Source organism: Etheostoma spectabile, chromosome 20 (assembly GCF_008692095.1).
Source record: "Etheostoma spectabile isolate EspeVRDwgs_2016 chromosome 20, UIUC_Espe_1.0, whole genome shotgun sequence".
NCBI classification, from domain to species: domain Eukaryota; kingdom Metazoa; phylum Chordata; class Actinopteri; order Perciformes; family Percidae; genus Etheostoma; species Etheostoma spectabile.
In genome coordinates, this window is record NC_045752.1 from 2,015,574 (window position 1) to 2,040,072 (window position 24,499).

At 40.7% G+C, this 24,499-nt stretch overlaps 2 protein-coding genes across 2 annotated transcripts; both read left to right on the top strand.

The window, feature by feature from the left end:
* The first annotated feature begins 4,627 nt into the window (after positions 1-4,627).
* myct1b (myc target 1b) lies at positions 4,628-6,822 on the top strand. The gene is made up of 2 exons (XM_032500904.1): positions 4,628-4,802; positions 5,734-6,822. Exons 1-2 carry the CDS (start codon positions 4,748-4,750, stop codon positions 6,228-6,230), a joined length of 552 nt encoding a protein of 183 aa, XP_032356795.1. The 5' UTR covers positions 4,628-4,747; the 3' UTR covers positions 6,231-6,822.
* Positions 6,823-7,277: 455 nt separating this feature from the next.
* On the top strand, positions 7,278-23,597 carry tulp4b (TUB like protein 4b). The gene is given in 18 exon segments (XM_032500913.1): positions 7,278-7,387; positions 8,043-8,298; positions 10,429-10,698; positions 13,038-13,166; positions 13,366-13,527; positions 13,732-13,912; positions 14,017-14,124; positions 14,226-14,380; positions 14,591-14,815; positions 14,963-15,197; positions 16,481-16,604; positions 16,767-16,911; positions 17,206-17,299; positions 17,386-17,529; positions 18,069-18,704; positions 18,784-20,423; positions 20,425-21,552; positions 21,940-23,597. Coding segments are annotated over 17 exon segments (5,511 nt in total). The 5' UTR covers positions 7,278-7,387; positions 8,043-8,280; the 3' UTR covers positions 22,057-23,597.
* The last annotated feature ends 902 nt before the right edge of the window (positions 23,598-24,499 follow it).

Sequence of the window (24,499 nt, forward strand, 5' to 3'; positions counted from 1 at the left end):
TTCAATGGCTGCAAAAGACAAGTCAAAGGGTTACAACTGAGGCCACACCTATTGTCAAGAAATTATTTCACTACACTGCTTACCGCTTCTAAACTTATCAAGTGTTTATAGGCCTCCTTTTGGGACCAAATAAATTGTTTAAGTTTCTTTTCTTCTTTTAAGCACATATTCATGTTGAATGCCTTAAGTTACCCCAGGTAACTCCCCTTTCAGTTACTTTGTACCATTGAAGTGATAAGTGTTTCACAGTTAACCTAAATCATTGAAAGATTACCATTATCATGTTTTTATTCTAGTTTTCATTGTTTTTTATGTTGTTGTTTTTACCTCATGGTTTCAATTTTGTTTTTGCTTTTTATTTTACTTCAACTTTTTGTTACCCTCAATATTGTTTGCATATCCCTGTAGAACGTTTTAAGTGAAGTAAGTATGTCTTTTTGTTGTTTTGTCGCATTATGTCAGAAGGAATAATCAATGTGCCACATGTGACAAAATATACAGTACACAATGATGGCTAAATCTTCTTCAGGTTCAGGGTCCTGGTATTGTGCGTGCTGGCTCAAAATCACACTGTCATGGCCTAAGACAGATGCTAATAGTGACACATGTGGGTTTCTTTTTATGACCAAAATGTCTGTTGTGAAAAAGGCCTGTCAAATTATCCAAATGTCGGATCCTATTATGCTTTCAAAGGCTACACGTGATGAAGAACAGGCAAATTACACTATATTTAAGATATTATTACCTGTCAATCAATGTATTGCTTATGTGAAAAGTGAGACTCATAATAAACTTTACTGATGCTAAAATGCAAGTATGCTGACAGATGCAAGGCATTTGACTGAATCATTGAATGTCATTAGCTCTCAAGAAGTGCCAGTAAGAAATATTCCGGAAGTAACGAATATCCAGTAAATATAGAAAGACAAGCAATACAAAACTACAAAGTTATCATTAACATTAACAGGCAAGTAATTAACAGGACAACCATGTATGAGGCTACGTACAAGTTAAAGGGTTAGTGACTAGTGAGTATAGAACTGTTAAAATAAAGACTTAATATTTCGTTGTGGCCTGCAAACTGACAACTTATAAACCCACAAGCACTTTAAAGGACAATCAAAAAAGGAAGTTGTCGAATGTTTGAATGAGCTCAAAGAAGTCTCGAAGTTTCGAACAGTTTCATTACATGCCTGTTGTTTCACATATTATAATGTTAACAGAAAGTTCTTTAACACTCAATGAGAAGTTCTAATTCAAGTTCTAATTTAGAAGTTATAAAACAAAGTAAGAACTTACTGTAGCTACTTAAATGGTGTTAAGTCATTAGCGCCAGTTTTGACACGAGAGGAAGTCACTAAAACGCCACAAACCCAAAGAAGAACTAACTGAAACTAGCAAGTGAAATATAGCTAAAATGTCGGTAAACAGGACCCTAACAACCACCAGGCTAACATAACAACACTATCAACTCAATTGCATCCGCCATGTGTCATCTCACCGCTTTCAGGACTGCAGAGCATGATAACTTTACAGAGGAAGTGCCTGTGTGTTGCCTTGTTGCCAATGGTAACGGTGAAAATTAAATATGGTGGCGTGAAGTCAAGTTTGTAACCACAAGAATAAAGAGCGGCACGCTGCTGGGAGCAAACTACACAGACTCGGGGAGGTGGGGTCGGGAATGTGTGTTCTAGTTCCGGTCCTCCTAATTTTATGGACAAAAGGGGAAATTCTTTGGGTGAACACAGAGAGGAATTCCGGGTATCCCCCTCTCCCCCTCCCAGTGTTTGTGTATGGCGCTTCATAGTGAGATTATAGTGAGCTTCACAGACTGTGTGATATGAATTAAGTTATCAAAGGATGCTGTAGATGCTACTAGACGATAATTGGGGTCACATTAAAAGGGTTTCTGTACATGCAGTTTTTAACAAGTATTATTGGTGTTCTCAGGTTGTGGGAAATCCTCCTGCAGCATGCCACTTGTCTTTTCATCCAGCTCTTTAATTAATCAGGAGGAGCCTTCAATGTAAAGGGATAGGGGGAGATAGGGGCTGCAGACCATCTGCACCACACTCAATTCGTTAAGTTATTAATAAAGGGTCACATCTTTATGATTTGCTGATAAGCCTGCAAGTCTGCAGTCATAAACGTTAGTAGGATTTAGCAAAAGGTCAGGAGTTTCTCACTTTCTAGTGAGCCGTATTGCAAAAGACAATCATTTACCAAAAAAGAAAAGTAAATAGTTTTGATGTTTTTCAACATTTAAAAATTCTAAGTATGAAGATTCTGAGAAAAGGTTTAAAATTGTGATGTTTATTGCATAGTTCTTATTTAATTTTTATACTTTTGATTATTGCATGACCTTGTTTAGAAAATAATGAAATCATAAGATACAAAGCAAAACAAAATCTGCCCTCCAACTGCCAAAGAAAATTTTAATATAAGCAACATAAAAGTTTGTAATATTTGAGGAAAAGCAGGTATTCTGGGAAAGCAGTAGAAGCATGAGCTCATTCCAGACGTGAAGCTGTCAGGTGACTGCAGAGTTGACTAGTTTATACTCAACCAGTTGGTTGAGTCAATAACGTGTAATTAATTTAAAAAATGAAATAAACGCACAGACATAAAGGACACAGTAGCCAAAGATGGGAAGTAACAAAGGACAAATACTTTGTTACTGGACTTAAGTAGATCATGCTTAAGTATTATCTATATTTTTACCTTACTAGTTTTGATTCACTATTTATTTTTTCTGGCAACTTTTTACTTTTACTCCTTCCATTTTATTAATATCGGTACTTTCTACCCCTTACATTTTACAAAATTGGCTCATTACTTTAGTTTTGTACAAAAGGTCATTAGGTGTGACTGTGAGTGCATATCGGAGAATAGCAAAGACTCATAACTTGCTTCTCAGTCAGAATCGTATTAACCTGGAGTCCCAGTCTCTGTCACACTAATCAGATATTTGATTTTTTAGGCCTATCGGCAGACATCCATTCATTATGTAGGCACATACATATAAAGAGCCTTTTTTCCATGTCCACTGAAGTTTCTCAGCAATGGTTATCATTTGCAAGGCTACTTTTACTTTTATACTTTAAGTCAATTTCCAAGCCTGTACTTTGTTACTTTTACTTGAGTAAAGAAGTTAAATCAGTACTTCTGCTTTTACCAGAGTATTTTTTAACACAAGTATCTATACTTCTGTTTGAGTACGGGAAGTGAGCAATCTTCTTGCCATCTCTGACAGTAGCCTATACATTTAAAGTTTTCTATAACGACCTTCAGTTAGTCACACTGGTGTGTGCAAGGCAAGAACCCATATGCAGATAGCCCACGCAAAAATGAAGACTTTCAGTGATTTATTGAAGAAATCCGCTCATAGACAGTTAGTGGTAGGCAGTTATACAGGGATCCAGGAAACAGAGGCATGAAATGCAGCACGGCAACTTTGTTCAACTGACAGAGTCCAAGTGCAAATTAACTGGTCTATACATACAAGAGCTGATTAGGGAAAATGGGAAGCGGGTGGGCGGGGAAGGTCAGGGAGAATGGTAGCAAGTGAGGAGGGGGGAGAAGGGGAAAGGGTTTTTGCAGGGCAAGAGGGAGTAGCTGAGTTAGATATGGGTGGTGCAGGTAGATAAGTCAAAGGACATATGGCACAAGGAAAGTTTAGAGAAGTGAAAATGTGGCTGGAGGGAGGGACCGAAAAGCAAATTGTGACATTATTTAACATAGCACACTTCAAATGAAGTTATAAAACAGTAACCTGTTAGAAAACTCATGTGCAACCCATATAAACCTGCAGTGTGTTTCCTTTATGATGTTTCTCCAGAACCTCCATTCTTTATAATTCTTATCATAGTGACTATTAAGTACTCAAAGCTGCAATTTTCCAAACAAATTATCATTATAAGTACTTCAGTGCCACCTGCTGGACTTCTTTGTGACATGAATGTTAATTTCCTGAGATCTTCCCTCATACAAAACCTTCTTGGCCTCTTTTCAAATAAATATACTTTGAGGATTTTGTAGAAAGTTCAATCCTAGAAAAGTGCTTAAAAGTGCTTATACTTAATAAAGGATCTAATTTAAAGCTCTGTTTAGAAATGTAATGTGTCAATGTATAATAAAGGAATAGTTGTCCCTGATGATTGTATCAGCTGTTGAGCTGCAGAAGGCTGGTTTGTGGTAATGTTAACCCGAAGACTCTGATTGCAGAGTGAGGTGGGAAGAGTGCAACAATAGAAGGAAATCCCCATAGAGACTGAGAGCTTGATAGCTGCAGGCAAACTCTGGTGGATGGTTAAGATTTTCATGGTTTAGCTTATCCAGAACCTTGTCAAAACACTTGGAAACAAGACTTTTTAAAACAGGAGTAAGGTTGTATTTTTTTTTTACGGTTTGGATTTATTTTTATTCAACAACAATCCTATCCAGAACTTGTTTACAGCAAAAATGACAACACAAGAAATGTGTTGTAAGCCACTAAAGCCATTGTTGAAATGTATTGATCCCAAGGAAATGATGCAAAAGGAAACAACCCTGTTTCCCAGTGTTATGTCCCACACAGATAAGCAATGCACATGCTAATTTTAAAGCCAGAAAGGGAAGGAAGCATGACCGCAAAGTTTCCGCCAAACACAGAGGGGTAAAAAGCAAAAAGCCTGTCTTGGAAAAAGCTTGGTGTTCGTCCGTCTGCTCGGAGTCAGTGTGGAATCTAACACCAGCGTATGGTGGCATCATGGCACATAATGAAACACATCCCCTTTTGGAGATACTAAAGTCATTTAATCTTGGTGAGTCTATTTGTTTCTTGTTAAAATCAAAGGACTTTTTTTTCCCAAAGCTGCTATGTAAGCGTAGCATGTTGTATTGGAAAATGCAGATGTGATAGTTCTTCCATTGATACAAGAATAAGTTATATTCTCACAGAAAAAGTGGCTTTCCGGATTATAAAACACACAGTCAAAACTGTTAGTTGCCTATGCACCACATATTTGTGACAAATTTCCAGAAAACAACTTTAAAAATCAAAGCTTAAAACCTTGCCACTGCCTTTTCTTGAGTTAAGTTTCGAGCTATTTATAATTATGTCTTTGCACTGTAACCTTTACTTTCTTTTAATTTTTTCCGTTTTATTCCATTTAGCTGATTTTTAATCTTCTGATTAATTGAGTACAATCCTATTTATATATGTTATGTCTTATGTTAATGCCTGTTCCTGTCTTACATAAAACACTTTGAATTGCTTCTTTGTGGAAAGGTGCGTATAAACTTGCCTTGAACAACTTTTTGTGAGAAATCGTGAAAAGTTAGCAGTATTGCATAACAATTATGTCAGGGATAACGTGAAAGTCAAATGATTAAAAAGTGGAGTTGTTTTTCAGTTTGTGCTTTAACGCAGTGATACTGCATGGACAGTGAACCCACACGCAGGTATGATGTAAGAGTTTATATAACAGTTATGCCCATTATAGCAGTCCAACAATAGCAAATCAATAAAAAAAGAAACAAATCCTGAAACAAATCTGGCACATCTGAGATGTACATTTTTTCAGCTGATGCAACTGTTCCTTCTCAATGCTAAAAATAGTTTATTTTTAACTTGAAATGCAAATGAAACTGCCATCTGGGAAAATAATGCCCAATAAGGCCTCACAGTACACTAAACATTTCCTGTATTTCCCCTTTTTCTGAAACTCTGCATTGATTTTTTTTCCTTTCCAGGCGATATGATTTTAGCCTTCTGTTTATCTATGCTTGTGGGCCTGCTGCTGGGTGCTCTGGTGTACGTTCTGTTGACCTGGGCATCCAGGCGCCAGGCCACCGCCAGGATCACCAGGCGCTCCAAAAAGAGGTCCGGCACTTCACATACACCCATGAGCAACCAGCTGGGCCTTTACAGAAGTACTTTTCTGAGCGTATACCGACAGCCCTCTCTGGAGCCAGTGGGCCCTCTGGGGAGTAAGCCCGGCGTAGAGACCTCAACCTTCCGCCCAGTGCCCAAGAGAAGCAGGGCTGGTCTGGAGATGGGAGAGGACACTCTGGTCATCATGCCTGAGGACACACCAGCATCCAACTCATCGGATGCAGCATCCCTCGTGCCGAACAAGAGACATTCATTCTGGTTGGGCAACAATGGACTTAAAGGCTTCCTGCCCTCACAGACCCCCCCACCTGCATATGACAGTGTCATCCATGCCTTTGAGGAGACGTGCACTTGAATCTGTCCAAGATCGACTGAGAAAGGAGAACTTTCTGGGATTACACAGGACTTTTTGACTGTGCTCTGCTCCTTATCTGACCATTTCTGACACTTTTCAGTGTAGAGCAGTGTGTCCTTAACTGAATAAGCACCACAAACATCAAGTCTCCGCCCAGTATCAACATCATGAGATATAAGGATTAGGGGTGCACCTAACGATAATTTTCATAATCGTTTTATTTGCATTTTAAATTCAGGGTTAATCGGTTAGTTGGTTTCTCTAAAGTTAATTTAACACTGATGTAAAAAGGGAGAGAAGCAGCCACTCCCAATACTGGAGAAGATGTAACAAGCAGTTGTTTTGCTTAAAAATGACTCAAATGATTATTCAATTACATGACTAATCATTGCAGTTCTAATAGTTAGAACTAGAAGTATCTAATCATGTGAAGAGAGTCTGAGGGAAAATTTTACTTTTTACACACACACACACACAAACACACACACACACACACACACACACACACGAAGATGAGGGAAACACTGTGTGCTATAGATAGTTATATTATCTAATATCACAATAAAGATTAAATGCTGATTTGATTTCAGTGCTTGTGCTTTTTGTGCATGAATGAAACAATGTAAATCAGTTTGTTTATTTAAGATGAGTGCATCTAGTGTTTTAATAGGCTACTTATATAACTGGAGGAACGCCATCAGCTATTTAATTAATATACTTAACAGTGTGGCAGGAAGGTAGGACATTCAGTTACTTGCACATTCATCACATCAAGGTCTTGTGTCAAGATTGCCACTTACAAAGATGGGGTGCGCCTTGTGAGGTTGCCATTATGAAGGAAACCCCCTTTTGAGGTGGTTTAATAAATGTATTCTTCATTATAGTAGCCTGTGGACCAGGCTCCATATCAAAATGTATTTAAATTTAAATAAACTGTACATACTTACCTTCAGTGATTCTTAACGTGCTTATTAGGTATAATGGTGCTTTCGTTTTAACTGGATTTGAAGTTCGGGGTCTATTTTCCGTGCTACCTGCCTCATGGCAACCCGTTTTAAAGACACAACCCCAAAGTGCGCCAGCGGAATAGTGCCTGGCAACACCACCGCACAGTGCGCCGACTGCCTCTGGATTAACGTCGTTTTACAGCGGCTCAGGTAGGTACAGCTGCATTATGTGTGTCCATATAGCCTCTTTGATGAAAGCACTTCTTTATTGTCTACTGCAGCTAAACGGTCTCATCAGTTGGCTCATTCAGACTGCTGCATGCGGCCAGATTTCAACACGCCTTTGAATGAGACGTTCAATTGTAGCCTATGTGTAATGTAATGTGTAGGCTAATGTAGTGAGAGACCTTCAGGGAGGTGATGGTGGGTCTTTTACTTCGACTTTTATTGGATGCTGTGAATCTACATTTTTCAAAACAAGAGGCAAATTAATGTTTTTAACCGTTGTTTGATTTAAATGTTGTCATTCTTATTATTTGCATTAATATACGTTAATAGTATTTTCTATGTAGAAATTACAATATAGGAGTTCACATCCTTGCCTGGCTGCTCCGGTGTTTGACGTAAAATAGCAAGAGCGAATGGTATCAGTACCCATGGAGACTGCTAGTGCCCTGATCTTCAATGCAGTGTTGCTGTTGCATAGAGACAGAAAAACTGAATTTCAAGGTTGATGCACTGAATGACAACGCGGCTATTTTAAGCGAGAGCCACCTCTCAACTTCTATCTTAAATTACCTTACTTGTTGAATAACGGTGTTTTTATTTAGTCTTTTTATTTTATTTTTATCTTTCATTGAAACAGGATTACACAACTCTCAAGAGCCACATCAAGACATGGGATGGGCCACAGACATCAGAGAAGCCTGAAGTGCAGAGCTGTTTTTTTGTAAATGAATGTAGAGCTGGACAACATCTGTCTGAATGATGCATTTTACGATTTTATTCTAAGCACCAAGAGCAGAGCAGCCATTACCCTTCACCTTCAGTGCATCACTTGAATGGAAACATGGACACCATCAGTGGAGGAAATTTAACTCAACATGTCCAGGAACTATGAGGTATGTTGAATTACTTTCATATCAGAAACTAATCCTACAGTAATTTCCCTGCAATTTAACAAGATATTATTACATATTATGCAATCTACTTGCAAGTGGAACAGTCAGGAGAAACACATTCTGTGCAGCCAAACATTAACAAGATTCACATCATTTGATTATATATTGTAGATAAGATCCTAAAGTTTCCTAAGATACCAAATCATTTAGACAATTGTTTGTGAAATGTGTTACACGTGATGCACAAGACATGAAGATTATATTTTATAAAACATGGAGTCTGACTTGGGTTTGACTGTTGTACTGGGTGTGTAATGTAGCTTTAATGAAGCGGAAACAAGATAGAGATGCAAAACTCTCAGACATTGTAATAAGACAAGTTTAACAAGAATAAAAAATGGCACAGCTGTACGGTAAGCCCTTTAGAACATTTGTCGGTAGATTGGACAAGGACGCAAATGAATGCATTTAGTCTGAGCTTCAACTAACCTAAATGAACAAAGATAGTATTGAGTGAAACGGTTTGAAAATGAGAACAAAATCTGCCTTAAAACAGAATTTTCACACTACATTTATATGATATGATTTTAGTTGGCGAGTCTGTACAAATAAAAGACAGACAGTACTGATGATGTCATATAGAGACAAATCTGGAGCTGCTCCACAGAAAGTGAATAATAGAACAACAGCTAGAACACTTTGAGCAGCAGCCATGGTGATTTGACTGGTATAAGGGCACATTTAGTGATTCACTGTTACAAGCTGTAATCACTCAAATGATGGAATATCTCAAACAGAGTGCATTATATATTGTCTCAAACAGAGCGCAAAATGTATTGTCTCAAACAGAATACATGAACCTCCTGTTTCCCTCACATTATAACTAGCTCAGTAAGGTGATGCCCATATATATCTGGTTATATGGACTGTAGCTATTGCCTATGCATCATGGTGGATGCAACCTTTTACATACAGGCCATTATTTGCATGTTAGATCACCCAGCTGCTTCTGTCTTGGTAATCACAAATAGCTCACCACACGTTCCATCTACTGGTTGTTTTGGAGCTTGTATGTATATTTTTCCTAGTATTTCATTTACATATTTATTCTGTGCTGTGTGACTGATTTTGCTGCTGTAACACCGTAATTTCCCATTTTTCTTGGGATCAATAAATAACTATCTATCTATCTATCTATCTATCTATCTATCTATCTATCTATCTATCTATCTATCTATCTTTTAGAGGCGATAATTGACAGAATAGTCTTTCCACATTTAGTAGTAGTATTCTGATGGATGGAGGCTGGCAACGAAGGGGCCTGGGGATTAGGGAATATGGCCGGAGAGGCGGGACACTGACAGCCTCCTGCCGACCAACAGTGTACATCCCAAAATGTCGTGAACATCACTAGAAGACAGTTTTAAATGAATGTGGGGTCACAGGCAGACACAAACTAATAACATGAATATTGTTTAATGATAAGAATAAAAAAACGTTTTATACTGCTATTTCATTCATTCATTCATTTTTCGTAGTTATTATACAGGAAAGTTAGAAAAAGTAACATTGCATTACAATGTAAAAACGGGCCTGACTCAGTTTAAAAACTGGTTTTCAGCAGGTTCCTGTTCTACAGAAACATAAAACATGGTACAGCACGTCAGGACAGACATTACTACAAGACATGAATAGGGAAATATCAAATTTAGACAACTAAAACAACAATACAGTTACATAAGGACAAAGACATTTATACAAGACATCAGCTGGGCTAGACAGATACGGACAGTGCAAACAAGGCTCGGACAATACATGAACAAATTAATTAATGCGTGCATGTGTAACTGTTAAGAAGGAGTTTGTATGCCTTTTTTAAATATGTGATGGATGATAGTGTTCTGATGTGATACAGAATGTCACTCCAAATCTTGGTATATGTTAAAAAAAAAAAAGATTTCTGACCAAAGTTGTTTTTGTTTGGCGGAACTGGAATAAGTGCCTGTGAGTCCGACCTAGTGAGGCGACCTGGTCTCACGTGTGTCGGAAAGAAATGCAGCAAGTGCTGGTAAAGTGGTATTTTGAATCTTAAAACTTTCAACTTGCCTCTTCCTCTGTTTTCCCTACCAGCCTGGTCACTCAGTAGGGATGTTGGCTGCTGTGGAACATGGTCCCATCCTTTGCAGCGACTCCAACATCCTCTGCCTCTCGTGGAAAGGCAGGGTCCCCAAGAGTGAAAAGGACAAGCCAGTGTGCCGGAGGCGGTACTATGAGGAGGGCTGGCTCGCCACAGGGAACGGAAGAGGAGTTGTTGGGGTGACGTTTACATCGAGTCACTGCAGGAGGGACAGAAGCACACCCCAGAGAATCAATTTTAACCTACGAGGACACAACAGCGAGGTACAATCACTTTCTTCACTGTTTGTTTTTTCAATATATATTTTGAAACCCTTTTGAACAAAACTGACATGTATTTATATGTAACCCACCGTTATAGAACCTTCCATTCTGATCCAAACATCAATGTTTACTATCTTTGACAATAAAATTGTTGCAGCAGCAGGTGAGTTAATAAATAAATGAAGACATTTGCATATAAATGACCATTAAGCAAATAGAGGTGCAATAGATATGCAGCCAACCATTACTATTTAAATATGTACAGTCCCTGACAAAAGTCTTGTTGCTTGTGTACAAATTGACCTGAAGTGCCGCTGAAATATATTTCTAATCAAGATTTATTTAAAAGAAATGGCTCATTTTAATCCCAACAGCTTTTGTAATAATGTTTCAGTGCAAAAAGAAACTGTAAAAAAGTATTCTAATATTCACAGCTTGGTAAAGCCCATTGAGTCAATTTTTGCAAAGACATAAGTGTTGTCGCCTTGTCATATGAGCTTCACCTCTGACTAATAATGGATCAATTAGGTCTCAGGTGTGTATAAAAACAACCCCAGTACACTAGACCTTCACATGAACTGCAACTAGACCTCTGCAAACATGCCTAAGATTCACCCTGAGACTAAAGTTTTGATTATCAAGAGGCTGAAGACCAGATCCACTGCTGATGTGGCAGACACTTCAATGTGTCTCAGCGTCAAGTACAGAGGATTAAAAAAACATTTGATGACACTGGAGATGTTTTTGACAAGCCCAGGTCAGGCAGACCCCGCAAGACAACTGCTCGAGACGACCGTTTGTTGGCTCGAAAATCCAAGGCCAGCCCATTTTCCACTGCAGCAGAGCTCCACCAGACCTGGTCCCCTGAAGTCCCTGTGTCAACCAGAACGGTTTGTCGGATTCTGTCTCGAAATGGCCTCCATGGTCGAATCAGTGCCCAGAAGCCAGCACTAAACAAAAGACAATTGAAAAACCGTGTGGCATTTGCCAAGGCCCACAGCCTGCTGAAAGGATGGACGCTGGAGAAGTAGAAGAAAGTGGATTTTTCAGATGAATCTTCTGTTGAATTACACCACTGTTGCCGCAAATATTGCAGGAGACCTACTGGAGCCCGCATGGATCCAAGATTCACCCAGAAAACAGTGAAGTTTGGTGGCGGAAAAATCATGGTCTGGGGTAACATCCAGTATGGGGGTGTGCGAAAGATCTGCAGGGTGGAAGGTAACATCAATAGTCTCAAATACCAAGAAATCTTAGCTACCTCTTATATTCCCAACCATAAAAGAGGCCAAGTTCTCCAGCAGGATGGTGCTCCATCGCATACTTCCATCTCCACTTCAAAGTTCCTCAAGGCGAAGAAGATCGAGATGCTCCAGGATTGGCCGGCCCAGTCACCAGACATGAACATCATGGAGCATATGGATGAAAGAGGAAGCATGGAAGACCAAACCAAAGAATATTGATGAACTCTGGGAGAAATGCAAGACTGCTTTCCTAGCTACTCCTGATGACTTCATCAATACATTGTATGAATCCTTGCCAAACCGCATGGATGCAGTCCTTCAAGCTCATGGAAGACATACAAGATATTAAATTCTAATCTCACAGCACCTCTATTTAATTTGCTGACATATTTTAGTATTTGTAGTAAATTTGTTCAATTTCTGTATAGGCGACAAAACGTTTGTCTTGCCAAAATTTAACCTTTCTGTCTTGTTTAAATAATAAATCTTTTTTTAGTGAAACTAATTTATTTAAGTGCATTGAACATCATATGAGAGGGTTTTAGCTTTTCATATGAGCTATTTCTTGCACCAATTGATTCATTAAATGTCAGGTTAATAGCAGGTGTTTCTACAAAATAGATAAGCGACAAGACTTTTGTCAGGGACTGTATAGTAAAGAAAGAAAGAAAAATATTTTAATAGAAGATATGTAATAGTCTAGAACTAAATAGCATGTGGAAATACTGAGAAAAAAGTACAAAGGTTTTTATTGAGGTCTGTTGGATGCAATATAAATTAGATGAGAAAAAATAAGAAATTTTAAAAAACAAATTCAGAGCACGTGTAAAAAAAATTATGTCTCGGCATGCTTTCTTTAGTCCATGACAAACATTCAATTTACAGGTCTAGATAACATTATGTCTGTATTTGCGCTGACATTGATTATGACATTCTGACTTTTCTTTCAACTGCAGTGAACTTTGAGATCACATTCAGCCTAAAAAGCTTCTTTAACATTGTGCTCGTACTCATATTAATCATGAATGTTCCTCTGTGCAGAAAGCCACCTGCATTTGCAGAAAAAAAAGTAACAGTGTTTTGGGGCTTTTGCAGGTTGTCTTAGTGCGTTGGAATGAACCCTTTCAGAAGCTCGCCACTTGCGATATGGAAGGAGGTATTTTTGTGTGGATCCAGTATGAAGGAAGATGGTCGGTAGAGTTAGTGAACGACCGAGGAGCCCAGGTAGACACTTTTTTTCTGCTTTCACTTTCACATATGATGTATTATCTTGGTACATATGCTAAAACTTTATAAAGGACATCTGTAATGCACTTATAGACAGAAAAACTACCACAGAAAAGACTCAGGCTTATGGTATTTTGATGGAAGCGTCCTGTATACATACACAAATATCCTAAAGGGGAATATTTCTTCCCTCCAGGTGAGTGACTTCACGTGGTCGCATGATGGCACTCAAGCCCTCATCGCTTACCGCGACGGCTTCGTGTTAGTTGGTTCCGTCAGCGGACAAAGACACTGGTCCTCTGAGATTAACCTGGAGAGTCAAATCACCTGTGGTATCTGGACGCCTGATGATCAACAGGTACACATAAAAAAAGTTATTTTTAATACAAAAAAATAACATGTAGTTTGAGATCACTTTCCCTTGCTTTGAATGCCTCAAACACAAGCAGAAACAACTTATATAATGGGCTCATGTTGCAGCACTTTTCGGCCAAGTATTTGATGCTCCAGAGCATTTTTATCGTGTCCATCTCTTTATATTTAATGTACAATGCCCCCTCAGGTCTTGTTTGGTACAGCAGATGGCCAGGTGATAGTGATGGACTGTCATGGACGAATGCTCGCCCATGTTCTGTTACACGAGTCTGATGGGATCGTGAGCATGTGCTGGAACTGCCCCGATTTCCTGGTCGAGGACAGCACAGAGAGCGACACAGACTCTGATGACAATATTCTGCCTTTAGGTACAAACACCCCCCCCCCCCTTCTCCAACTAGTCATATGACAGGTTGTTACCTTGTGTTGGCTGTGGAACGCCATTATACTTACTTTTCTTTGTTCTTCCAAGTGCGAAGAGTCAAGCCATTGTTGACAGTCACCTTCCTATCAGGAGATATCAGTTTAATGAACAACTATGACGACCTCTCTCCTGCCGTGATTCGCTCAGGGCTGAAGGGTATAAAAAGAAATCACTGTGACATTAACAAACATGCTCATACATTGTGTTGATCATATGTCCCATAATGCATAAGGTTTTTGTGCTCCTTCACCCCACAGATGTTGAGGCCCAGTGGTGCTCCCAGGGAGACCTCCTGGCTGTGGCCGGCATGGAGAGACATGGGATTCCTGTCGACTCTATTATGAGAAACGCCCTTGTTAAGTTCTATAATGTCCAAGGGGAGCACATCTACACGTTGGAAACACCGGCACAGGTTAGTACTTTTTCAATTGAAGGATATATAGTAGATGTCTAGGCAAGTCAAGTACATATACATATACGTTGTTATTTTGAGGGTCCAAAGAGCCAGGGTTGTAAAGATTAACAACAGATAAATCAGTAATATAAGAGATGCCGTGAATGTGTGCAATAAATGTAAACAGATTAATGTAGGAATTCTTTTATTGTGGAAATTGTTTTTCAGAGACCCATCACCACCATCTGTTGGGGTCACAGAGACTCTCGTCTGTTCCTTGCATGTGGACCAGCGCTGTATGTGGTGCGGGTGGAGCACAGGGTGGCCAGCCTCCAACTTTTATGCCAGCAGGGCATCGCCAGCGCCCTGCGTGAGGAGAAAGATGTGGGGAAGCTGAACATGCCCTCGCTGCTCTGCTCTTATGTCACCACTGCTTTTATACCCACAATCAAGGTGCATTCATCCCCTGATTAACTGCTTTGCAGTAACAATATTAGACAGCTTCTTACCTACTTGATTGATAGTGCAAAACCCCTGACTGGGAAATGTTTTCATTCGAGTGTCCAGAAATCCTACAGCCCTTTCCTCTCTTTGTTCTAGCCCCCAATCCCTGACCCCAACAACATCCGTGACTTTGTCAGCTATCCTACGGCCGGGAATGAGAGGCTCCACTGCACCATGAAGCGAGCAGAGGACAGCCCTGAGACAGGCGGACCCTGCTACACCCTCTACCTAGAATATTTAGGAGGACTGGTGCCTATTCTCAAAGGAAGGCGCATTAGTAAACTCCGGCCTGAGTTTGTCATTATGGATCCAAAAATGGACAGCAAAGCAGGTAAGCTTAGACACTACAGGGTCTTATACTTTTCATTGGGATTATTTCTTTAGTAGAAAGTAACTCCAGTGAAAAGTGTCAGCAGTGGGGTCTGTGGGTGATTGCCGTGGACATTTTGTAATTGCCCCTTTCTGGCTGGGCTTTTGTGCCTCATGAGGTAGAGTGGTTGTCCACCAATCGGAAGGTCGGAGGTTCTATCCCCTGCAGTCTACATGTCAAAAGTGTGCTGACTGAATTGCTTCTGATGTGCCATGGTGTGTGAATGTGCGTGGATGTTTATCGGATGATCTGGTGGCACCTTGAATGGTAGCCTCTGCCACCACTGTGTGAATGTGTGGTTGCTAAGACTAGAACAGCGCTATATAAATGAAGTGCATTTATACTAACCATTCTTTCACTTAGTATCTTGCATGAGAATCAGAATCAGAATCTTTATTTGCCAGGTATGAGGACACATACAAGGAATTTTTCTTTGGAACATCGTTGCTCACAATGCGCTTACACATACAAAACAACCAAACAATATATACATGATAATATATACATACTCTAAACAGAAACAATGTAGAAGTTTCAGAGGCTTGGATCTAAAGACAACAGCTCCTAAAGTTAAAACTATCTGCGTGACTAGATTGCAGTAGGGGTAGGTGAGTAAATCATTTTTGGGGTAAACTGACGTTTTCAAAAAAGAAATGCTTATTTGCTCTCTTGCAGAGAGCTAGGTGAGACAGTAGATACAAAGATCGATTGATGGTATCAATCTTCTAATCTAACTATTGGCAAGCGCATATTTCCCAAATGTTCTTTAAGTGAAATGGATTATACGCTTTTGAAATACTGATGAATGAAGCAAAAGTACTTGAGAAAATAAGAAAAACAGTAAACACGAGACACTAATGGTGGCTTGCCTCAAGGTCGGAAATCTTGTTCCTTGTCTACTTGAAATTAAATCTGCGTTGTTAATCTCTTAACACGTGTGCTTTTTTTTCTTCTTTTTTTTTTAAATAACTGCACATATGCAGTTTAGCCATCATTCTCTTTGAGTGAGAACCAATTCAGACTGTGGTGATGACTGCTCTTCTCTGCCTTTACACGGTCTGAGGCTTGATACAGGAATAGCCTGTCCTGTGACCTGGCTGCACAAGGGTTGCATTTAGCCTGCGGTCACTCCAAACAGTTACTTACTGTTATTTATGTTCTAACGCAGGGGTAGTTTAATGTTAGTATGTATGAGGACTCAGATCAAACTCAATTCTTCGGTTTGTGTTTTTTTTTGTTTCCAGAGGAGGTGTGTGTGAATCCCATGATCTCATACACTGACAGCTGTAACTGCTCTGACTCCAGTGACATTGAGTTGAGTGATGAGTGGGTCGGGAAGAAGTCACCAAAGTTTTCCCGAGGAAACAGGTCACCCACACATTACACAGGCCTGAACCACAGAGAGGTTGCAGATGTTTTAATAGGATTTGTTCCAACGTGCTAGTAGAGTTTATTACTGTAACACAAATGGAAAATTGTCATATTGTCGAAAGAAATGATGGTTGAAAACTGTACCTCTTTGTTTCAAAGGATGAACATGGAATCTAGAAAATCTCCCAAACTTTCACGCACCAATCAGGAAGGCCAACGGTCGCCACGGTTACCAACAAAGAAGCCTCCAGTTCGCTCTCCCAGTCTGACACGTCGAGAGTTTTCTATGGATGGGATCACAGAGGTATGAATCTGCATTATCCGCTAATGATACTGTAGTACCTGAATTAGTCAAATGTTTCCCAATTAAATCATAATGTAGAAGTGCTAATAATTACCTGTAATGTCACAAAAGGCTTTCCAGTAAATCGTGAATCTGGAAGAAAAGTTACATGCTCAAATTATTCTCTCACCTAAAATGTTCCTCCTTTTTAATATTTTGTTAATGTTAAAATGTTAGTACCATGTTCTCTCACTTACTACCTGACATATCTGGCATAATCCTTTTTTGTTGTCTTCCATTTCTTCCTCTTCAAAGCACAACTACCTAGCTCAAGTCACATCAAACATTTGGGGGACAAAATTCAAAATTGTTGGACTTGCTTCTTTTCTCCCGGCCAATCTTGGTGCAGGTAAATGTCACGTAAAACCACACATACTGTACATATTACATTGACCATTCAGATGAATTTAACAATCCCCTTCTTCTATGTTTCAGTTATCTATAAGACAAGTCTGCTACATCTACAACCGAGACAGATGACTATCTACCTTCCAGAAGTGCGCAAGATTTCTCATGACTTCATGAGCCTGCCTGTGTTCAACCCCAATGTGTTCAGTGAGGATGAGGATGACTTACCAGGTGTGATATGAATATCGAACACCACATAAGAAATGAGTGTGAATGTGTTTATTTTCAATTAGGGCTGCACAATATTGGTTTTTTTTAACCATCATTGCGATATCAAGTGGCGTAATGAACACACTGCAAAAGGCTGTTACATATCGCAAAAGACACTTGATTTTTGTGTTGTTGTGGGGGAAAACATCAGTAGAAAACTACACTTTAAAATGTGGCTTTTTTTGTTTTAGCGGTGCCTTTTTATATATTCAATTCAACATTCAATTTGTTTAATAAAATAATGCTTTCTTTTGTTTTTTTAAATTCAACATGCAATTTGTTTTATTTAAGCAGTATACTTAAAACAGTAGAAAGCCCGAACTGAGTAGACTTTAATATATACGTTTGTTTATTGCAAGTAATATCGTTATCGCGTCAACTTATTATTTCTATTGCGTATTTTCCTCATATCGTGCAGCCCTACTTCCAATGCTCCTGACTTTATTTATTACATTTGCTATAAGTCACTTACACAGTCCTCCTTTGTGTTTTCTATAAAGTGATGGGGCCGTCTGGCGTGGCAGGAGAGAATCCCCCCTGTACAGTCAACATTCCCATTGCTCCCATCCACAGCCCGGCTCAGGCAATGTCTCCGACTCAGAGTATCGGCCTGGTTCAGTCTCTTCTGGCCAATCAGAACATTCAGCTTGATGTCCTGACTAACCCCACAGCCACGGCAGCAGCAGCAGCTGTGGCGGCAGCAGCTTCTGTCCCTGTTACTGACCACGGGCAGGACGCGGCTCCAACACCGTATCCCATGCCAACTAGATACTCAAACCCTGGTCAAGCCATCTTCAATGGGCTGGAGATGGGTCCTCTTCTCCCTGGCACACTTCCTCCCCCACCTCCACCTCACCATCTCCCACCGCAGCCTCACCCGCCGCGCTCTCATTCGCAGCAGCCTCGTCAACTGCCGTCCAAACAGTCCCAACAAATGCAGACACAGCCGCAGAAAATGCATCACCTTCAACAACAGCAGCAGCAGCAGCAGCAGCAACAACAACAACAACAACACCATCATCAGTCCCAATCACAGCAACAACATCATCATCAGTCCCAATCACAGCAACAGCAACAACAACACCATCATCAGTCCCAATCCCAGCAACAGCAACAACAACAACAACACCATCATCATCCCAATCCCAGCAACAGCAACACAACAACAACAACACCATCATCAGTCCCAATCACAGCAACAGCAATTACAGCAACAGCAGCTCCAGCAGCAACATCAACAGCTCCAGTTGCAACAGCAACAGCTCCAGCAACTGCAGACGCTCCATCAGCAGCAGCAGGTCCAGCAACAACAACAAATCCAACAGAACCCCACACACCAACAGCTGCACCACCAACAGCAGATCCAGCAGCAGCAGCAGCAGATGCAGCTGCAACACGAGCAGATGCAGCAGCAGCAGCAGCAGATGCAGCAGCAGCAGCAGCAGATCCGCCAGCAGATCCAGGAGATGAGGCAGCAGCAGCAGCAGCTCCAGCAGCAGCACCAACAGATCCAGCAGCAGCACCAACAGATGCAGAGGCAGCACCAGCAGATGCAACAGCAGCTGAAGATGCAGATGACGCTACCGCCTCCTCCGACCGGCTATCCGACTATTTCGCTACACCAGATTCATCTCCTGCCTCCCCCTCCCACCACGGAGCCGGGGTTTGCCAGGGGGGAGCACGGACACACCCTCAAGCCGAGTCTTCCGCGGACTTTACCCCCCTTCAGTGACATGGATGGATCTGTGGAGATTCACATGAGGAAGGTGAATCCTCCTCCTCCATACCCGGGCACCGTGGTGTCCGCCGCGACCGCCACAGCCGTCGCCACGCCTCAAACTCTCGTCACAAACTGTGACAGCCCGAGTGTCCTGTCGCCGGAGCTCTGCCTGAAGAAGGATGAGTTTTTGCTTCACCCTGTCACTTTACAGTACCCGACTCCTCTGGGGTATGAAAGGATCACGACCTTTGACAGCAGTGGCAACGTGGAGGAGGTTTGTCGGCCCCGCAGGCGCCTCGTTCGCAACCAAAATGCGTACGCTGTTCACGGCTCGGCCACGCTCAAAGTCACTTCCTCTGAGAATAAAAAAATTCAGCTTCCCTACAGCTCAGCAACACTGAGTCGTCTCTCTGTCCCTCGCTACTCCATACCTAGCGGAGACCCTCCTCCTTACCCTGATCCGGCCAATCAAGTAACTGCTACACTTCCTCCTCCCCAGAGAATTGATAGCAGTCTGATTCATGCCACGCTACGTCGGGACCGCAGGGACATGGGACTTAAAGTGCCACAGATGATGGAGAGCTCAAGAACCCTGCCCACCAAGGCTAAAATGAACAGTGCACTAGCACTTACCTACCAGCAGAGGGTGCCCACTGCATTGTACACATGCACACAGTGCAGCAGTAACAGCAGCAGCACCAGTGTCAGTGTTAGTGGCGGCGGGACAACAAGTAGTGGCATTGCAGGTGGCACGGTGGTGAGGCAGGACTTCCCACCAGGGAAAGGAGCGCATCACAGTACCATTATCGTGCACTCCAAGAGTACCTCGCCCATGTCCTCCCAGTCGTCTTACAGTCTGCTGAGCGCTGTCGACAACAGCAGGGACAGAACAGTGTACGTTAACTCTGCCTTCACGGAAGATGAGACTTTAAATCAGCAGTGTCACCTCGAGAAATCTGTGCGTCAGCTGACTCTCGGCGATGTCAGTTTGACACTTAAACGCCCCCCGCCTTACCAGTGGGACACCTCCACAACTGAGGAGTTCTGGCTCACCCCAGAACAAACAATGCTAGGCCCTCCACCAGGACCTCACAAACCTCCACTCATCATCAGTCAAGCTCAGCACCTGGACATGTACTCGGCTGCCGTTTGTCCTCACAACTAAACCTCCAACCAGTCAGACAACAAGCACTCTGACTTTCCCGTCAGGTTACCAGATATCTCTCTCTCCTTTTCCTCCGAGCGTGGGCCACAGCGGTTCTCCACTTCAGACCTTGCAGAACCCTTCACCTCAGTGCTCTCCAAATGAAGCGGTTGGTTCGGTCCCTTTTGCTCAGCCGGAATCCAACTTGGTCTTGCCACCAGGCTATGCTCCAAGTCTTGCTAACTTGGCCTGCTGCCCTCTCCCTCCGATGTATCCAGGCGCCAGCTCATGTGCTGGACTTCAGCTGCACCCCGTCAGCCTACACCCCTGGAACCCTTACCCCTGCCCGCCTCCTATGCAGGACCCTCCAGCACCTCCTCTCCCTACCAAAACTCATCAGATCTTAGAGAAGCCCATTCTCTCACCGCCCCCTCCTACTGGGCCGCCCCCACCACCCCCTCTCCCCCCTCCTCCTCCACCAACTGAGCTACCACCATCCAAAAGTGCCACAGAAGATCTAGCGGAGTCTGCCAACAACTTTCTGGAGCCACCATCACTGAATGAAAGCCCTGTGCCGCAAGAGTCCGAGCGCTTCAACAAGAAGAGCCGCAAAAGACTGGACAGCAGGGCCGAGGAAGGCAACATGCCCACCGTCTCCGAGGGCAAATCTAGAAAGGAAGGGCGTGCGCTCTCTGACTTCAACACTCTCATTTCAAGCCCGAGGCTCAGCAGCAGAGAGAAGAAGAAGCCCAAGGGGCAGAGAGAGCAACTCAATAAAACCAAGAAAATGAGCAGGACCACAAATGAGTTCCAGGATAGCTCCGAGAGCGAGCCGGAGCTGTTTATTAGCGGCGATGAGCTCATGAACCAGAACCAGAGTAGTAAGAAGAGCTGGAAGAACAAGCGAAGCCTGCGTATGGCGAGTGAGCTGGAGGAGATAAAGTGCCGCAAGGCAAATGAAAGAGAGGACCGTAGTTTGGGAAGCCAAGGGTTTGTCTATGTTATGGCCAATAAACAGCCATTGTGGAATGAAGCCACCCAGGTCTACCAGCTTGATTTTGGAGGACGAGTCACACAGGAGTCTGCAAAGAATTTTCAAATTGAGCTGGACGGAAGACAGGTAATGTGAGAGTGCTGAAATAAGTCAATTTCTCTTTTAGTTGATTGACAGGAAACTGTTCTAATGCTCACTTTTTTAGCAAAGATATATATTAAATTATTCAGTTTTTCAAATGGGAAGACCTGCTGCTTTTCTTTTTCTTGTTTGAAAGTAGAATATCTTTGAGTTTTTGACTGTTAGTTGGACAAAACAAGCACTTAAATATCTCACTTTGGGGCTCCGAATCAGTTTTTTCCCCCCGCTATTTTCTGACATCCTACACCAAAAATAACAAGAAAAACATTGGCAGTTTAATCAGTAATGCCAATAAACATGTTACAGCTGTAGATTAATTAATAAAAGAAATAGTTTAAAAAAATATATTTTTCTCTTTCTGTCTTTTCTTAGGTGATGCAGTTTGGGCGAATTGATGGGAATGGCTATATCTTGGATTTCCAGTATCCTTTCTCAGCAGTGCAGGCATTTGCTGTTGCCTTAGCCAACGTGACTCAAAGGCTGAAGTGAAAAGGTTTTGTGCTGTTGTAGACCAGTTCAAAAGAAACCACAATGATCTAGCACCCCGATGTGTGGGGCTAAAGCTGGGAATGTCAGTGTTGTGGTGGTTCTTTTTAATATACAAGTGGGTGTTGCACATGCGGACAATTTACAATCAGTCTGTTGAAGGCAATGTCAGTCCTGGCCGGTGGTCATGGAGACTACACCAGTTACTTAATCTTTTCTAGTTCATATGTTGAATGTACTTAAGCTAATTTGACTTAGTATTCCAATGTTATTTAGTGAAGTAAAAAAATGTTAACCTTCCCAGGATAAACAAAGGGTTAACTGAGTACATGTTGGAATGGATTTTAAAAGCATTGTGAAGGTTTAGTACCATGTGGTGCTATATTTCCAAAGGACTAATTCAATGTATTTTAAGTTAATAAAAAAAAAAGATTTGATGTTATTAAAAATATACACAGCAAATACCTTGTTTAATACCTAATACCTAGCATTGTTAGGAAGGATTGCATTCAAAATTACAAATGCATTTTCACAAAGCCATACCATATATGATAAAAAACACTGCATTCATTCAAGTACTTCAAAATGTATAAGGTTCTATTATGCATATCAAACTGATTGTTGATGCGTTTTTTCCGATAACTTTATTTGTATCTTTATTCTTAATTCCAATCCCATTTGTTTGAGGCAATGATTAGATTTTTAGTCTGTTTTGTTTGCTAAATGTCCTCTACATTATGTTCAAATTGCTTAACATGCAATTGAAGAACATAATGATTCTGCAACTGCAACACAAAGAGTTGACCACAGTTTATATCATAGTTTGTGTATTTTTTATTCATGATACTTCCGTGAAGTGGTGCAATTAACAAAAAGTAAATCATATTATTTTGGCCACTATACTGCAAATCATTGGGTCAGAGCCGTTATGATCTGACAATGTATTTTTTTCTTTTTTCATGTGTAAATAAATGTACATGTCCTTTTTTCTTTTCCAAAACTCATTCTACAAATGTGAGTTAATAACTTTTAAGTTTGCCAAATAGTCAAATGCAATCGGCTGAAAGTAACTTAGTGGGGAAGATTGTAGAAAATGACCCCATCCCCACAAACAAAAATGTGCATAAACACAGAGATCCTCTCAGAAAATCTCAGACTTGGTTGGTTCTGTTGTTTTCATTTGATGTTTATGATGCAACTACATCAGTAGTTTGCCTCGTTGGAATCAGTGCTGCTTTAGATGGGTAGAGCTTGTGTGCACTAATGCTACCTACATAGGACTGATGTTGTACTTGCAAATGAAAATGCAAAGCTGCTTGCACTGTGTATTTAGTAAACTACTTATCATTATATGCTTAGAAAATTGTGCCTATATGTTGCTAATTTCAGTAATTTTATAATTCATCTTTGCTTTAACATGGTACAGACAGTTTTTTGATGTTACACTTGTAGAAAAAAAGGTATTAAATACAACATATTCAAAAATGGTAAGATTACCTGTAAGTAGAAGTGAGATTAATGTAGATTTGGTGCTAATGTATAAAGAAACAAAGGTAGAAATGTCTGGACATGTGCCATTTGGAAAAAAGTTATTTTAAAGTATATGAAGAAAGTATTTTGGGGAAGGCTACAGACAGTTTTTATTTCAGAGCTTTTCATTTAATGCAGCTTCAGAGATTTCAGCGACAGTGTGTGTGTCAGTTATCAGCAATACTGCCTAATGAATAGTTGGTTGCCTGATTTTTTTTTTCTCTCTTATTTTGTGAAGGAAACAAAAATAATGTGACCATAGGTTTACATTGACCTATAGGCTGGCCAAAATGTAATAAAAAACGTTGTTCCAAATGTTTTTTTTGTGATTAATTTCCAGTTGGCTCTTTCACTCTGATGCAAAGTTATTGATCCCAGGAGCCCACACCGCAGGCTTCCTGCTTCAGTCCCTTTGTTTTCCATTTATGAAGGGATCAACTGAATCTGTACGCAAAAAAAGTGGCAGATTCTTTCTGATTTATCATTTACTAAGTAAAAAGTAACTTAGGAATCATTATGCATACATTGTAAAAATAAATCTTCATAGTACTTTTGTGTAAAATGTACTATACTAAATTAGTATTTAATTTAAATATATACAGTTAAATACTAATAAAGTCATATAAACACATCATCATACATATTTATAGGTTAGCAGATGCTATATAGGCTAATAGGCTAATTTGATTACATTATTTTCTTTAATTTACATGTTGTAAGTAGCCTACTTTTTCTAATGTTTTGCACAGGCTAAAACATGAAATAATTGTTATTACATAAAAGGTCCTGTGCCAGTAATAATGATGAAAACATAACTTAATCAAAAAATATAAAGAAGGCATTGTTGATCATTTTAAGATGAAGTCCTAATATTTACAGTGTAACTTTTAATGATAAATATGTTGCACCTGAAGGA